The sequence below is a fragment of the Pelmatolapia mariae genome, linkage group LG20 (assembly GCF_036321145.2).
Source record: "Pelmatolapia mariae isolate MD_Pm_ZW linkage group LG20, Pm_UMD_F_2, whole genome shotgun sequence".
Classification (NCBI taxonomy): domain Eukaryota; kingdom Metazoa; phylum Chordata; class Actinopteri; order Cichliformes; family Cichlidae; genus Pelmatolapia; species Pelmatolapia mariae.
In genome coordinates, this window is record NC_086244.1 from 16,062,965 (window position 1) to 16,078,719 (window position 15,755).

The window sequence follows — 15,755 nt, forward strand, 5'->3', positions numbered from 1 at the left end:
ATGTGGGTTTTTTGCCTCTTTCATCTTTTTGAATGTGAGACGCCTCGCTGATGGATACACTAATAAATTTGTCTATTTGTTATTGTTACCTCCTTTTAACCTCACATCAGTTTGAAGACTCACAGTAAAAACTTCCTTCAAATGAATTAAAGCTAAAGTAATGAGCCTGATTTGAAAATGTAAAGAGTAAAAATAAAAGGTTGACAGAAAAATTAATACTCAAGTAGAGATACCTGAAAATTCTACTTAAGTACAGTGAAAAGTATTCTTACTTCATTTTACTACACGCCTCTGGCAAAAATGATGCTTTTCTAAGGTGATAAATATCTGAAAGCCCCAAAGACAGAGGCGGGGTCTTAAAGTGGACGGATAAGTGCATACCTGCTGTAACAGAAACTGTCACAACGGTGTCAGACTGAAGCAGCGCAGCCATGGATACAGAAATGGTAAGCTGAGGTTTTCTTCTGTTTTAGTGTTTTATAGCAGCTGTTCTATTATTGTTACTGTGGAGTTGCTGCTTCAAGGCAAAGGCTGGTGCTGTCAGGGGTTTTTGTTATTGGAGAGGGACACGGCTCTCCAAAAGTCGGAAATCTGTGGGAGAATTCTGCACTGGCAAAAATGCTGGAACCTCCAGAGAAGAAAAATCTTGTTTTAAAAGAGAACTTAAAAAAAAATCATTATTATTTTTTTTTTCTTTTTTCACAATTTTGCTTTTTCAACTTGCTGATCATGAAGCATGAATCATTCCTTGGTTCTCCTTTTGGAAAGGTTCCCTTTCCCCTCCTAAAATCTAGTAGGAAAACAGAGACTCTTTCACGTTCTGTCACCGTTTGATTTACGTTTCAATCAGACTGTCCTGACATCCTGATTTTCATCATTTCATGCAGACATTTTTCTGTGCAGATGACACCTTTTTGTTTCTTTTGAACTTTTCTGTCCTTCCTTTTGTACTGTTACCACAGGACGCCATCTCCACCCTGAACACGTTGCAGGTCTATGCTGCCACCCTGAAGGAGCTACAGAGCAAACGTCACCTGCAGCTAAAGACCATGAGAGGCTTCCTGGAACGAGCGGGCCTCACGGTGAGCCAATCAAAGCAGCAGTGACATCAGAGATTACACACAGTTACAGTAATTATCACCTTCAGTCTTAACTGAACTACATGTCTGTGCTTGTATGCATATCAAAGGTGGATGAACTTGACCGTCTCAATATCATTCATGTGACCGGAACAAAGGGCAAGGTGAGCTGACATTTAGGTGTTCTTTATATCAGAAAGGCCCTTTCTGTGGATTAATTAGAATTAAGTTCAATTCAATTTGATTTATATAACACCAAATCACACCACAAGGGGCTTTATACTGCAAGGTAAAAACCCTACAATAATACAGAGAAACCCTAACAATCAGACAACCCTCTTTGAGGAAGCACTTGGCAACAGTGGGAAGGTAAAACTCCCTTTCAACAGGAAGAAACGTCCGGCAGAACCAGGTTCAGGGAGGAGCAGCCATCTGCCTCAACCGGTTGGGGGTGAGGGGAGGAAGACAGGACAAAGGGCACACATAAGAGTGACCTCACGTTAACACACAGAAATCTCACATTTGTCTTCCACAAAAAATAAATAAACAAATAAATAAAAATCTCTGAAACAAAAAATGTGCTGTGTGAAAATCAGAATATAAAAGCTATGTGAGACGAGTGTGTGGTATATAAGATCCTGGCTTTACTTAATTAATTAATTAATTAAATTATATATAACCCACATTTACATCATGAATCCAGATGATGACTGTTTGTCTTTCAGGGCTCGACGTGTGCATTCACTGAGCAGATTTTAAGAAATTACGGCTTCCGCACAGGATTTTTCAGGTAAAGCATGGTGCTTACTGAATCAGGTGGTTACTGCAGTGTTACTGCATAAAAACGTGCTTTGTTTCAGATTTCTGTGCAGTCCTTAGAAAGGTTTAAATAAGCTATAAAATACAAATACACACCCATAGTCAGCCATAAAGTCTTTTTGTTATTTCTACATTTTAATGTAACAGCTGTCCAGATGTTGGGGTTGTGCTCTTCTCGAGTAGTCTGAACAGTAAAATGGGTTGTTTAGTTTTTGTAATCAGATTACTCTGATATTACTCTGATATTTTGAGCAGTTTGAATATAAACACACGCACAAACAGACACAGGAGGAATTAGATGGAGAGACTGACAGGTAATAACAGGCTTCAAATATTTTTCCAAGACCTGAACATGCATTCTTGGGTGCAGCTCTCCACATCTGGTCCAAGTCACAGAGAGGATTCGGATCAACGGGCAGCCAATCGGAAAAGAGCTCTTCACCAAATACTTCTGGCAGATATATAGACGGCTCGATGAAACGAAGGTGGGTGTGAAAAGAGAAAAATAGAAAACTAAAATGCCACCTGACACTGCCCCATCCACTGGACCAGATGTGACACACCCTATGGTGATCTGGTTCTGGTAATAACCTGCCAACCCGAGAACCTGAGTGGTGTCATAGAACCAATATCTCTAAAACTGGGCAAATCACACCAAACCTTTCTAAATTGAAGAGGGAAATGATGTAAATTAACTTTTGGGGATGAACTGACCTTCTAATGTGGATTCAAAGCTGTTAAAGGTATTTTCTCTAATTACCCTCCACAAATTTTTGCCCGAGATTTGACCACCAGGGGGCAGGCTTGTAACGTTGGGTTTGTTGAAAAGTTTTCAGTCATGTTCTGCTGTGGGGTTTTTTTTTTCACTTTTTGATTTCACTTTAGTCCTTTAGGGCGGTGGTTCTAAAACTTTTCACAATGAGTACCACCTCATAAAATATATGACTCTTGAAGTGCCACCCTTATGACCGACATTAAAGTGCAGTAGTATAGGCCTATTTAACACCACATACAGTTTACACGGACACTTTTATTTCTTATATGAATGTTATTTATTTTAACTGTCATAAACAGGATGTGACAAGTGATAATAATAACAACAACTGTACTGCATTAAAACATTCGCAGCAGGTGGGATATTCAATCTTTAAGTGATGACCTGATGAACCCTGCTTCTGGGTCCAAACTACTCTGCTTTTATTAAGGCTGTTGTGTTTTTAACATGTTTTAATGCTTTGTATTGTTTTCTTTAATCTGAACAAGCCTGTAAAAAAGTCAGTGATCACTATCGGTTTTTATCATCACTATTCATTTTAAAGCTCAGTTTTTAAAACCTTACGATGTAACTACAGCCCAGCCCATGCAGCACTATATTAATGACTAACCTCGTATTGCAGTTGTTCTAATGACTGAAGTTTGCTCCGTTTACAGCATCCTGCCATGCAATTACGTTTGTCATTAACCATCGGGAACCCTCATGTTAACTTTTATCTAGTGGATAAAAGTTAACGTTCATCCTACAGCTTCACTGTTTATATTATGCTAACATAGCTGTGTCGCTAGCAATCACATAGCACATCATTATATACCAGCTAGCCCAACTTCAGTAACCCTACAAACGCCACTGCTGTTTAGTTTTCTGTCTTCATTTATGTCAGAAGTGATAGCAGAGCTGTACGTTTTAATTTTTGCTGTGGCAGTTAACCTGCCGGATTTTTGGCTTCACAACCCTCCTTCGTGGTTTGTGCACTTCAAAGCTCAGTGTGCGCTTCGTGGCGTTTCAGCCGACGACACGAAATACCTTCATGCGGTGGCCTCGCTGGATCCGGGATCCCACCACACAAGGGAAATACACGGCTCTCAAGCCGCTGCTGCTACGGCACTACTCCCTCTCCAATGCAGGCCGAGAAACACCTCTCTCTCTCGGGCCTTGGTGATGGTATCGCTCTCGAGCTCATGGAGAGCACGCTGTCCTTGCTAGGAATGGGTGACCAGTGTTGGTCAAGTTACTTGAAAAAAGTAATCAGTTACTAATTACTGATTACTTCCCCCAAAAAGTAATCCCGTTACTTTACTGATTACTTATTTTCAAAAGTAATTAATTACTTAGTTACTTAGTTACTTTTTAAAAACACGATTTACAACCTGAATAGGTGATAAAGCAATAGATCTTTCAGCCCAATTCTACTTTTTCTGCATAATCCATCATACAAAATGTAATCAAATGGCCGAAGTCTCTTTTTAAAACTTGTTTTATTAGTTTTAATCTTTTAATTTTATGCATCAAGCAAAAATTAAATTATATGCAACATTCTCTGACTGGAAGAAATTTGTTTAACATTTAAACCTATTTTCTGCACATTCCAGCACATAAAATAAAATATTTTTTGTGTTTACACTCAGTCTTTCAAATAGATGCAAGTAAAACACAGCAGAAAATAAATAAAATCAAAGACTCGGCGGTCCTGTTGCTCTATTTTCACCTGTAAAGCAGGAGTGGGGTAGGCGGAGGTTTGCCCTGGTGCAGGTGTGCTGCAGCGGTCAGTTGAAGAATCCACGAGTTTCTCTGTGAATTTCCCATTACGTGGTAGCGTACTCGGTGCTTGCTTGGAAGTTCAGGGTTTTTTTTCGCTGTAAAAAGAAGTTTTCTTCCCACGCAGTGAACAGCGGACACTAATGTTTTTGTCACTATTTATGGAATCAAACTCAAAATAAGGTCAGTACTTCCACGCTTTAAACGCTGCACGCTCATACTCTCTCCCGCACTCGATATATTATCCATTGTTGATCTGCACACAGCTGTTGTCACGAACGTTGCACTCGCTTACGTCACTGTCATGAGACATTCTCGCAAAAAAATCACGGTTTTAGTAACGCAGTAACGCAGCGTGCTTACGGGAAAGTAACGGTAATCTAATTACCGTTTTTGTAATAGTAATCCCTTACTTTACTCGTTACTTGAAAAAGTAATCGGATTACAGTAACGCGTTACTGCCCATCTCTGTGGATGACAGCGGATTCCTCTTCACTCACGTCTTCCTCCGACAGATGCCGGTGTGAGCTGGCCTCGCCAGCTCCCTGCTGCTGTCCGCGAAGGATTACCGCTCACTCGCAGAAGAAGCGGATGGCATTCTCCTGGCTACCAGGAGCTTCGGCATCCAGGCAATAGTTCCTGACTCACCGACGGCATCTCCCACACCCCCCCACCAATTCTCCTGGGGGCCTCCGAAAGGCTGCTTTTCATAGAGGACTCACGCTCTAGAAGGCGTATTCTGGTTTACTCCGGCTCCCAGAAGAGCCTTGGGAACTGTCATGTCGTCTTTGCATACCTCCACAATGGTATATTATTTAATCTTTAAAAAAAATTGGAGATTTCCCGCGTACCACCAGAGAGAGCCTAAGTACCACTAGTGGTATGCATACCACAGTTTGAGAATCACTGCTTTAGGGCGATTTCTTCGAGAGGTTTTGTCTTTTCCCAGGCTTGATTTGCCTGTTTTAGTAAAGGTTACAATGACTCTTTGCGCCATCTTGTGGTATAACTCGGTCTTGCTTCAAAGTACAGTTTTGATCTCTTTAACATAATACAGACATGCTTTAGATATGAAAATCAGACCAGCCCCTTCTTCACTTCTGTTACTTCTAGAAGTTTTAAAACTATATTAAACTCTGGAATTTAAGATAAGAAACTTTAAATGATGTTAAGATTTACCTAAAAGTGAGCAGGATAGAAAATGTCATCAGAGGGACAGCGTAGGATATATTGGACAAAGGATGATTAAATGGACCTGCCAGGCAGGAGGAGAAGAGGAAGACCACAGGGAAGATTCATGGGTGAAGTGAAGGAGGACATGAAGAGGGTTGGTGTAACAGAGGAGGATGCTGGGATAGGGTGAGATGGAGGCAGATGATCCATTGTGGTGGACCATGAAAAAATCAGCTGAAAAGAGAAGTAGAAGAAGCCATCACTTTTAATAAATTTGAGACCGTATTTGAAAGGTAACATCTTAAAATAAATTAAATTAAAACCCTCAGACTTATGACTATGTGATAATTTAGAAAAAATTAGATAAAATATATAATCTTTGGTGTATAAACAAGTAGATTGAAGAGCCTTTACTTTTTTTCCCTTTAACCTCCTCAGGACGCTCACGGAGGGACGATGCCGACATATTTTGGTATCCTTACCATCTTGGCCTTCCATATCTTCCTTCAGGAGAAGGTACATTGTCAAAAGCAGCCAGAAAATGTTTATATGGAATTTATTCCTGACACATGTTATGTATGCATGTATCTGCCCTACAGGCAACATTAACATTAGATTTCAAAAGTTTATCCAGAAATGAGCCCTTCTGGATGTGTATAAGAAAAGCTTGTGTGTAATTCTCAGAGCTCAGATTTACTTGAACGATAAGTCCTGTTTATTTCACCAACAGATGGTTCTTATTTACTATAAACACTCCTTGGATCTAAATGACTCTTTCTCTTTGCTCAGGTGGATTTAGCTGTGGTTGAAGTTGGTATCGGCGGAGCGTACGACAACACCAACATAATACGGTGAGATGTAAACTTAGCAGAGCATAAGTCTTTGGCATAACATGCAAAATATCACAAACAATGGAAAAGCTTCCAAATCAAAACATAAACTAAAATGGTACCAAGTGGACACATTTAAAAAGCCTTTGTCATTAGAGTCACTGGAGTCTGTCTTCTTACACTTTTTGCTGAAATACAAAATTATTTTTAATGTTCTCAAAATTACGTCTGTTAAAAAAAAAAAATTGACACTATTTACATTTCTCATTTATATAGGATTAGATTTTTCTTATCGTTGTGTGTGTGTGTGTGTGGGGGGGGGGGGGGGGGGGGGGGGTGTAGTTGATTTCTCCATCTTGTGGTACTTGTTGCTGTTGCCGGTGCTCATTTATGTTTATGTCTGCTGCCATGCTCAGTGTACAGTCTCGGTTGTCACTATGATCCCTGCGTGTTTCAACAGGAGGCCGTGGGTGTGTGGCATCTCCTTCCTGGACATAGACCACACTGATATTCTGGGAGACACCATCAAACAGATCGCCTGGCACAAAGCGGGCATCTTCAAGGTCTGTTCACATTAGGAGTGAGTCACTGTTTCAGTCTGAATGCGTGATTCTTTTAGTAATGCTGCATTTTTGTGTTTGCAGCCTGGAGTCCCCGCCTTCACCATCAGACAGCCAGAGGGCGCCATGCGTGTGCTCGAGGAGCGGGCCAAAGAGATCGGAGTAGGAGTCCACTTTCAGTCACATCACACAGGAAAGTGAAGCTTCAGCTTTCTATAGCTCTCTCTAACCTGTTGTTGCAGTGTCCACTGTGGGTGTGTCCACAGCTGGAGGACTACCAGGCGGAATGTGGACCTTTGCACCTGGGCCTTGCAGGGCAGCACCAGCGCTCCAACGCCTCCCTCGCCCTCCAGCTGAGTCACACCTGGCTTCAGATGAGGGGTCTACCAGGTTGGGCTGATGTTTAAACATATATCCAGAAATAAATAAATAGTACAAAATAATGCAAATAATAACTGCAAGCTTTGGTTAGTGAACCTTCAATGTACCTGTCCTCTCTGAACAGATAATAGGTTCCCCTGCAGCACTGTTAACAATGGCGGGATGCTTCAGGCGACTGGGTTCATTCCCAGCCCCGTGATGGTGAAAGGTGAGTCCCGCAGAGCCAATGAGATAACAACAGGACCCACCCAAGGCCAGCTGATGTAACAGTGAATGCGTTTGCTCTCAGGGTTGGCAGATACCGAGTGGCCCGGCAGGAGCCAGACCCTAAAACATGGAGCGGTCACCTACTTCCTGGATGGAGCTCACACCCTACACAGCATCCAGGCCTGTTCTGAATGGTTTAGAGAGACTGCAGCTCAGCACGAGAGGAACGCCAGGTGAGCTAAAAAAAAAAAAAAGATGTGCTAGAATTTTTAATTTAAACATTTAGTCTGGTCTCCTTTGTTAACAATATGGACCAGAGTGTGTGTTCCAATTGTAGGTGGATCTACAGGAATATTTTTACATCAAATGCTATGTGATGTGACACTTTGATGTGTTTGTGTTTCAGTGGCCCTGTGGCCAGAGTTTTACTGTTCAACGTTACAGGAGAGAGAGACGCAGCTGCTTTCCTTAAACTCCTGGTGGTGAGTAGTTCTTCGAACCTGAATGCATTTGTAGGTATGTTGGCAAGGACGTGACAGTACGTATAGAGTTGAAAACTTTTTTTTTGCATGTCTTGTTTCTTTGCAGCCGTGCCACTTTGACTTTGCTGTGTTCTGCCCATGCATCACCGAAGTCGGCACCTCCAGTAGTGAGTTTGCTGAACCTGTTTGCACCTGTACAGATCATTCTATATGAAATCAGTCTGGACGCAGTATCAGAGTGTCCAGAGGTGTGCAGTTGTAATCTAATCTTATCTGAAGCACATTTTTATAGTTTACTTGTGTGGAGTTGGTGTTGGAGTCATTGTTTCCAGATGCAGATTATGCAAGAAGAGACGATTTTATCCAGTGAATAATTCTGAGCCAAAAACCTTGAACTTATTCTTTCACCTTCTTCTTCCCCCTCAGTTCAGGAGAAGAAGTTTGACATGTCTGTGGAGGAAATGCTGACTCGCTGCTGGGACAATGAGAGGATCTGGCGCCTCCATAACCACCTGGATGACAATGGAGATAATCCATTGCTGATTGAGGACAGGCTTCCTAGTTTACCTGAGCACAGAGGCGACACCTTGGTGTTCCCGTGCATCTTCAGCGCCCTCCAGTGGATCACACAAGGCAGGGAAACAGTGCTGGCCGATCAGGCCAAGATGACGCTGCCGGTTAAACCGAGCTTCACGGCCAAAGCTGCTCCTCTCCGCGAAGCTAGTGAGATCCACGTCCTCATCACTGGAAGCCTTTACCTGGTGGGAGGAGCTCTCAAACACCTGGCCACAGCTTCCTCCAAGTGAACAGAAGTGTTTTTATTTGCACAACTGGGAGGGATTTGCTTCTAGGGAAGAGGGTTGGGTGTGGTGTTAGTTTTTCTAGACTTAGTTTCCTGAATCTGATTATTTTCTCTGTACGGTATGAAGGTAACTTTTGCGTATATTTTTGTAACAGTGGCCAAAACTCAAGTTTGTAAGTGTGACTGGATTGCAAATAAATGATCTTTTAAAATGTAAAGTTTTTGATCACAGACTGGATAATCTTGCCTTCAAAACTTTTCTCTTATTTGCATCACTAAATGCATCGGCTTCCTCGTTGGTTCCAAGTCACAGAGTTTTGCAAGCTGGAGTCTATGGGTAATTTTGACCTTGAATCCCAGTATTTGATCAGAGTAAACATGAAACTAGACAATATGCTGTGATACACGGATGTAAGATGACATTCTGCTGATCTGCAAACGTTTTCATTCACCCATCCAAATGATTGAATTCAGGTGTTCCAATTACTTCCGTGACCACAGTTATATAAATTCAAGCACCAAGGCATGCAGACTGCATGTTCTCTGCAGTGATGAGTCAAGCTTCTCTTTTTGGAAATCCGATGGATGAACCTAAAATGCTGAGCTGGTTCAAAAAGTGCTTACAGTATGAACTCGAACATTTAAGAAAGGACAGAGCTTCATCTCCATCAAGGAGTTGTACCTCAGCCTCCTATTTGCAAGGTCTTTAAACACCCCACTATACTAGATACCATGCTGTGCCTGTGATTAACTTCATGAAATTAGACAATTCTGCTCTACATCTGAACCACAGGGGACACTCAAACACATACTCACATTAAACATTTGTGCAAAACAGTCGTATGAATGCTTAGTTCTGAAACTCTTCTTAACTCACTCTAAACTGAACCTCATTAAATGTTAAACCCTGTTTGTCGGCAGCGCTGAAGACAGAAAAGTGGAAAAGGACCCCGAGTAACAACTGGGTGACAATGGATCAAATCTGGGTGCTGGGTTACTGGCAAAAATGCACAACACAAACACACATTCTTCCAAAAACACACACACTGGAAAAGAATCTGAAATAATCAACTGATTAAAAAAACAAGTGGTTCAAAAGCACAAAACACTAAAAGACAAATCAACACAGGGAACAAACCTAAAGCAAAAAATGCAATGGGAAAATTAAAAGGTACCAAACAGGTGCAAAAAAAGAAGAAAGAAAACATGGTGTTCCACATATGATGTGGGGTAATACTGAGGTGGTACATTAAAAGTAGTGATGGGGGAAAACAAAAAGGTTGAAGCTTCTAAACCAAAGCAACCACGACAAAACGGCACAATATAAAACAAGGTAAAAGTAAAAACAAAAAACAAAACAGAAATCAAGTCCTGAAGGTAAGTCCAAACTTTTCATGTAGTGTAGAAACAAATAGTTTTCTTTACCCTGAGACATAAAAGCAGCTTCAGAGCTCGGCCCTGCACTCTGAAACTAGCTCCACATATCCAGGATCTATTTTCTTTGTCCAGGTTTTCTTATCCTAACATCAGCAGCCACGTGAAGCTCGTCATGAATGGGATAAGTCAACCCAGGGTTTGTTAACCTCGCTGCAAGAGTGCTGACATGAAAGAGATGATGCTGGCAGCATCTGACCAATCAGAAACAAGGACAGAACTGGTGGCAGCAGAGGCTCATTTTACAAAGGAAACTGTAATACCAGGACAGTGTGGGACACTGATTTATTTATTACGACGGTCAAATTTGATGTGTAACAGTGCTACACTGTGGTCAGAGAGGGTATTAAATTCTTACTGAAGAGAATTACCATTGATGATCAGTGGGAAAGATTGAGACAGTTGAAGTGCCTGGAAGTATCCACATGATGAGGGTTCAATCTCTGCATGGGAAGACAGTTATTCAGATGTGTTAACCACTAGACCCACAAACAAAAACCAAACTGTTCCAGTTAAAGTTCCAGCTAATTCTGTTTACTTAAACCCAAATATCTGATTTTTTGTCATTTTTCAGCACATCACTAAATCTTTGTGATCTTCTTTCCACCTTAAACACTGAAAATGTTGAGTGTGACCTTGAAGAGCGCAGAGCTGACAGAACTTTTGTTTCCTTCTGGTGGGGAGCTCTATCTTCACCATCTTTAATCCACCATCCCATCCCAATCTACCATTTTTGGTCGATTTGTGTCAGTTTCATGATAATTGTGAAATTTTTTTTTTTTTGCTTCTTGTCTTCCTTTTTTCTTAATGCACCTTGTCTTCTACCTTTTTTTGTATTTGCACTTTGTTTTCTTGCTTTATTTAGTCTTTTATGCCCCATTGACAGATGGTTTTTCCTTTTGCTTTCAATCACCTTTCTATGTTAGGGTATTGGTGACGGTCCCCACATGTCACGTGGGAGGCCAAAGTTCAATTCTCTGATGAGGTACTGTTACAATATTAACAAATATGAGTTGACTCTTGGGGTAAAAAATCTCCAAAACACTGACATGGTATTTGTTGCCATGTAGACTACAAGTTTAAACATGAAACAGAGAGAGAAACATGGAGCACCAGACTCTGTTAGCTTTTTCCTCCTTTATTCTTAGGGCAAACTGTTTCTGTTGTGTAGCTGTCATTGCGGTTATCACACATGGAAAACATTCTTTGTTCAAACGCAGATGGAAACAAGGTTGTTGGGTAGCTCATGAACCAGCTCAGTTTTCAGTGGTTTCTTTCAGAGTCTTAAGAACAGATTTTGTTCCGTGGAACAGGAAGCAGAGTCCCATTGAACAGACTGAGTGAGCTTAACATGTCAGAGGTATTTAACAAAGAAGAGATTAAAAAATGTGAGTTTCACCTACAACAATCAGAAGGAAAGAAGGATCCTCCTCCAGAGGGGAGAAAAACCATCATCGAGAAAACAGAACTCTGACCGACCACAAGCAAGACACTTGCCTTTCACTATTAAATCACTCATTCAAGACACTGAAAATTATATAATATAATTGTAGTTCTGATGCTTTTTATTTCATGGTGTCTTTGAAATTTGTAAATAATGAGAGGTTACAATAATTATAATATTGATTATTAGTAGTATTCAGTTTAAAGACGTCTTTAGAATTGTTACCTTTTAGCAGCAGTATTAAAACCATGCTGTTGATGAAGCAGTCATATCCCAGCTGACATGTTCCCCTTACGTTTTCTTTTTTACTTTTTAAACGTTGTTTTCGCTCAAGTGTAACTTGGAAAAAAGCGAGATAACGGTAACATTTCTTTTTTTTTACTTCGTCTTTTTGTTTGGCTTGTTAAGTTGATTGGCTTTTGTTTGGTCCAATAGTAAGAGAGAATGCCGCATTACCGCGAGATCCTCAACCAATGGAAGCGTCGGTGGGCGGGGCTACGTCCTCCATCTAACGTAAGCGTCGTTAGTAGGAAGAAGAAGCCGATTCTGGAAGCCATTACGTTGCGCACATTACCGGAGTAAATCCTACTATTTTTGCGTACAATACGCACAATTACCTGCCGTAAAGACGCTTTTCTGCACTTATGGCATCGGTGGCCAAAAAGAGAAAAATGAATTTCTCGGAGAGGGAGGTGGAAATTATAGTGGAAGAAATAGAGAAACAAAAGCACACACTGGTTAACCACTTCAATGCCGGAGTCACACACATGGCCAAGAATAACGCGTGGATGGACATCCTGAAAAAGGTGAACCAGGTCACCACCTGTCCGCGCGAGCTGCCCGAGGTGAAGAAGAAGTGGTCCGACATGAAGACGGAGGTCCGGCGGAAGGTGGCCCAAGCGCGGGCTGCCATCGAGGGAACGTCCGCGGACTGCACTCCAGTTCCCGTCATCCTCACCGCCATGCAGCAGCGGATCTGTAACCTGCTGGGAGAGGCCACCATCATCAGCCTACCTGCCGGAGACTCGGATGCTGAGATAACCTTACCTGTGACCGTCAACGCCGCCGCAACCGTCTCTCTGACGGAGGGTGAGTGCCGCACGGTGAAGTACGGAAAGTGAAGCGTGCCGAAAATAACTGTGCGTGTAACACTGTAAAAAAAAATGAAGTGTGAAGTTTAAGTATTTTCTGAAACAACTGAAAATTCAGACAGAAAAAGTGAATGACAATGTTATTAAATGTCACAGTAAACATTATAGTTTAGTTACATTTATGTTTATACCTGAACAATAAATGTAAAGTTAAAAATTGGTCTGTAAGTTAAATGTTTACAAGTATGGTTTAATATTGCATTCTAATCCAAAATACTACATGAAATGCAAAATAACTAAAACTACGTAATAACAACACAGGCTTAATATTTAATGTAAGTATTTTTAAATGTATTATTACATGTAAACAAAAAGCTAATAGCTTATTAAATTTACATTTAAAAGTTAATAGGTTAATGAAATCTTTTAATTAAATCTGTGAGATACATACTAAAAAGTAGGAATTACATTCAAACTGCATTCAACCACAAATGTACTAAATTCTAAATATTAAATTTAAATTATTATCTATTATTATAAGATACTTTTAAACATAATATATAGTGTATAATGTATGATTATAAAAACATTTAAATATAAATGCAAAATGTTAAATCTAAATATTAAAGACACAGACTGGATACTACCATAGTTAGCTATTGAAAGCCAAGTGGGCAACATTTGACACCAAAAATTTAAAAATAATGTAGTAAATTTAAATTTAGAGTTACATTTTTAAAATAAAAAATACATATTAAAGATTTGCTGATAGTTTCATTGAGGTTTTAGCTTCTTCCTCTGTTTGTCTTTCAGCTCTTCCAGCCGGTGCCGGGACAGTCTGTGACGACTCAAAGCTGAATGGTACGTTTCATTTCTTTGCAAATGTTCAAACTTTAGCCGTGACACTTGCAGAGCCATCAGAGTTTCTAATCACAACTCTACTGGACTGTCTGGTGTTGAACTGCTGCGCTTTAAAAGGTGCGTTTTGTAATTATCCTACAGATTTAATCACTACCAGGGGTCGACATTTTAACTTTTAGCTCTCTTACCATTAAATACCATTTTTTTTTCTTTTTGCCTGGTTAAAGGAATAAAGGTTACACTGATTCACTGCGCCATCTTCTGCTGCTTATTGGTATTACATGACAGTACAGCCAAGCCCTAATTCACTTCAGTCGATATTTCTTCAGCACAATAGAAAGATGTTTCAGACATGAATTCAGAGCAGTTGTTTCTTCACGTTTTCTGTGAGGCTTTTAATAAACGTCTGAAACTGATTCCTGCTTCCAGCTGAGACGACGTACCACACTCTGGAGGATGGCGGCGTGGTGGAGTACTGCACCACCACTGAGGGCGACTCTGCCCCAACTGTGGTGGCCACGGTCGAGGCTCCCATGGAGATGCTGGCCTCGTCTTCCGTTTCCCCGCCGCCACCTCAGAGTCAGGCCAAACCGCAGGAGCTGAAGAGCCGCATCGCTCTGAACTCCGCCCGCCTGCTGCAGGAGCAGCGAGTCACCAACGTGCACATCCGCCAGATCGCCCAGCACCTGGAGGGCCAGAACGAGCTGCTGCAGATGATGCGGCGCTCCCAGGAGGCGCAGGCCTTTGCCCAGGAGAGGCAAGCTCAGGCACTGGAGGGCACACAGGCCGCCCTGCTCGCGTTGGTGCAGATGCTCCGACCGGCTCTCAAAGACCTGAGGAAGTTTCTGCAGAGCGGGTCTGAGGCGGCGAACGCCAGCAGCTCTGTGGCGATCCCGGCAACTGGAGCAACCATTGATGGAGCAGCAACGGAGGAGCAGAGCAGGCCCAAAACACCTCCGCCTCCTACTCCTACACAACAGGCTGAGGAGGCGCAGTAGACTCTGTGCGTGCTTGTGTGTGTGTGTGTGTGTGTGCGCGCGTACGTGTGTGAACCATGATTACACTTATGCCTTATGAAGAACATGTACAGAACCAATGGAGAACTGTTATTTTTATTTTTTGCCACGATTTGATGTTATTTAATACCCTGAATCTGGTTTTCTGATCTTTTTTATGCAAATATTTCATCAGTGTGATGGAAAATTAACGGGTTGGTTTTTTTAGACCGTGGTGAGCCGGGTTTGTGTGTGAGCTGCACTTTAACCAGCATATGTTCAGACCTGAATAAAGTGAAAAAGAGGCCAAACTCTTTATTTCCTGTCACATCTCTCCTGTCCCAGGGGCAGATGTTCATGTTAAACATGGTAAAAGAAGTCAGTGTGTGAACCAATGATCCCCATGAGTCAAAAGTTTTAAACACACAGTTTTTTCTACTCTTGGATCTGTATCATGTCATAGAGAGCAGGCTTTCTATAAAATACTTGAAACACGTCCAAAGTTCCACTCATCTCTTGGTATCGTCTTCTTGTGCATCTCTAAATTGTTTTCGGAGCTTCCATCCGCTGTGGTGCTGTTATGTTCCTCCTGTACTGTAGCTCTGCAGTGTGTGATGGATCTTGTCCAGTGTGTCCAAATGTTTCAGGGAGGCGATTGTGATGGCGTGCACCACAGTTCATTTCCTCTGATTGTTCACTATCAGATGCCTCAGAGGACTTCACAGCAGACCTCAGCAATGATGGTCTCACCCGGGGGATGATTTCATGGTGCAAAACTCGTTGAATGTTCAATAAAATGACGTGCTCCTGAAGGCGTGCCTTCAGGCTGGAAAACTGGATTCTGGGTGTATAATTCGATATATACTAAATAAAGTTAACTATGAAACATAAATCATGAAAGCCTACTCTAAAAAGCCAACAGTTTGAAAGATGGAGATGGAAATATACAGAGCAGGTTGTTTTTTCTGCTGGCTGTAGTGCTTACAACCAGCCAGCAGAGGTCAGTGTAAGTCAGAGTTTCATTACAGGTGTGTGAGCAGTGAAGTTTGAGGTCCTGAGAGGGT

At 41.5% G+C, this 15,755-nt stretch overlaps 2 protein-coding genes across 2 annotated transcripts; both read left to right on the forward strand.

Moving 5' to 3' along the window:
* Positions 1–431: 431 nt before the first annotated feature.
* On the forward strand, positions 432–8,870 carry LOC134619208 (folylpolyglutamate synthase, mitochondrial-like). The gene is made up of 16 exons (XM_063464980.1): positions 432–446; positions 888–1,082; positions 1,190–1,243; positions 1,805–1,869; positions 2,269–2,383; positions 6,043–6,120; positions 6,394–6,455; positions 6,895–6,997; positions 7,079–7,156; positions 7,237–7,384; positions 7,500–7,583; positions 7,665–7,815; positions 7,989–8,064; positions 8,171–8,231; positions 8,397–8,407; positions 8,499–8,870. The coding sequence occupies exons 1-16, from the start codon at positions 432–434 to the stop codon at positions 8,868–8,870; spliced, it is 1,668 nt and encodes a 555-aa protein (XP_063321050.1).
* A 2,524-nt stretch (positions 8,871–11,394) lies between these two features.
* On the forward strand, positions 11,395–15,530 carry naif1 (nuclear apoptosis inducing factor 1). Its single transcript, XM_063464111.1, has 3 exons — positions 11,395–12,833; positions 13,649–13,696; positions 14,126–15,530. Exons 1-3 carry the CDS (start codon positions 12,389–12,391, stop codon positions 14,692–14,694), a joined length of 1,062 nt encoding a protein of 353 aa, XP_063320181.1. The 5' UTR covers positions 11,395–12,388; the 3' UTR covers positions 14,695–15,530.
* Positions 15,531–15,755: the final 225 nt, after the last annotated feature.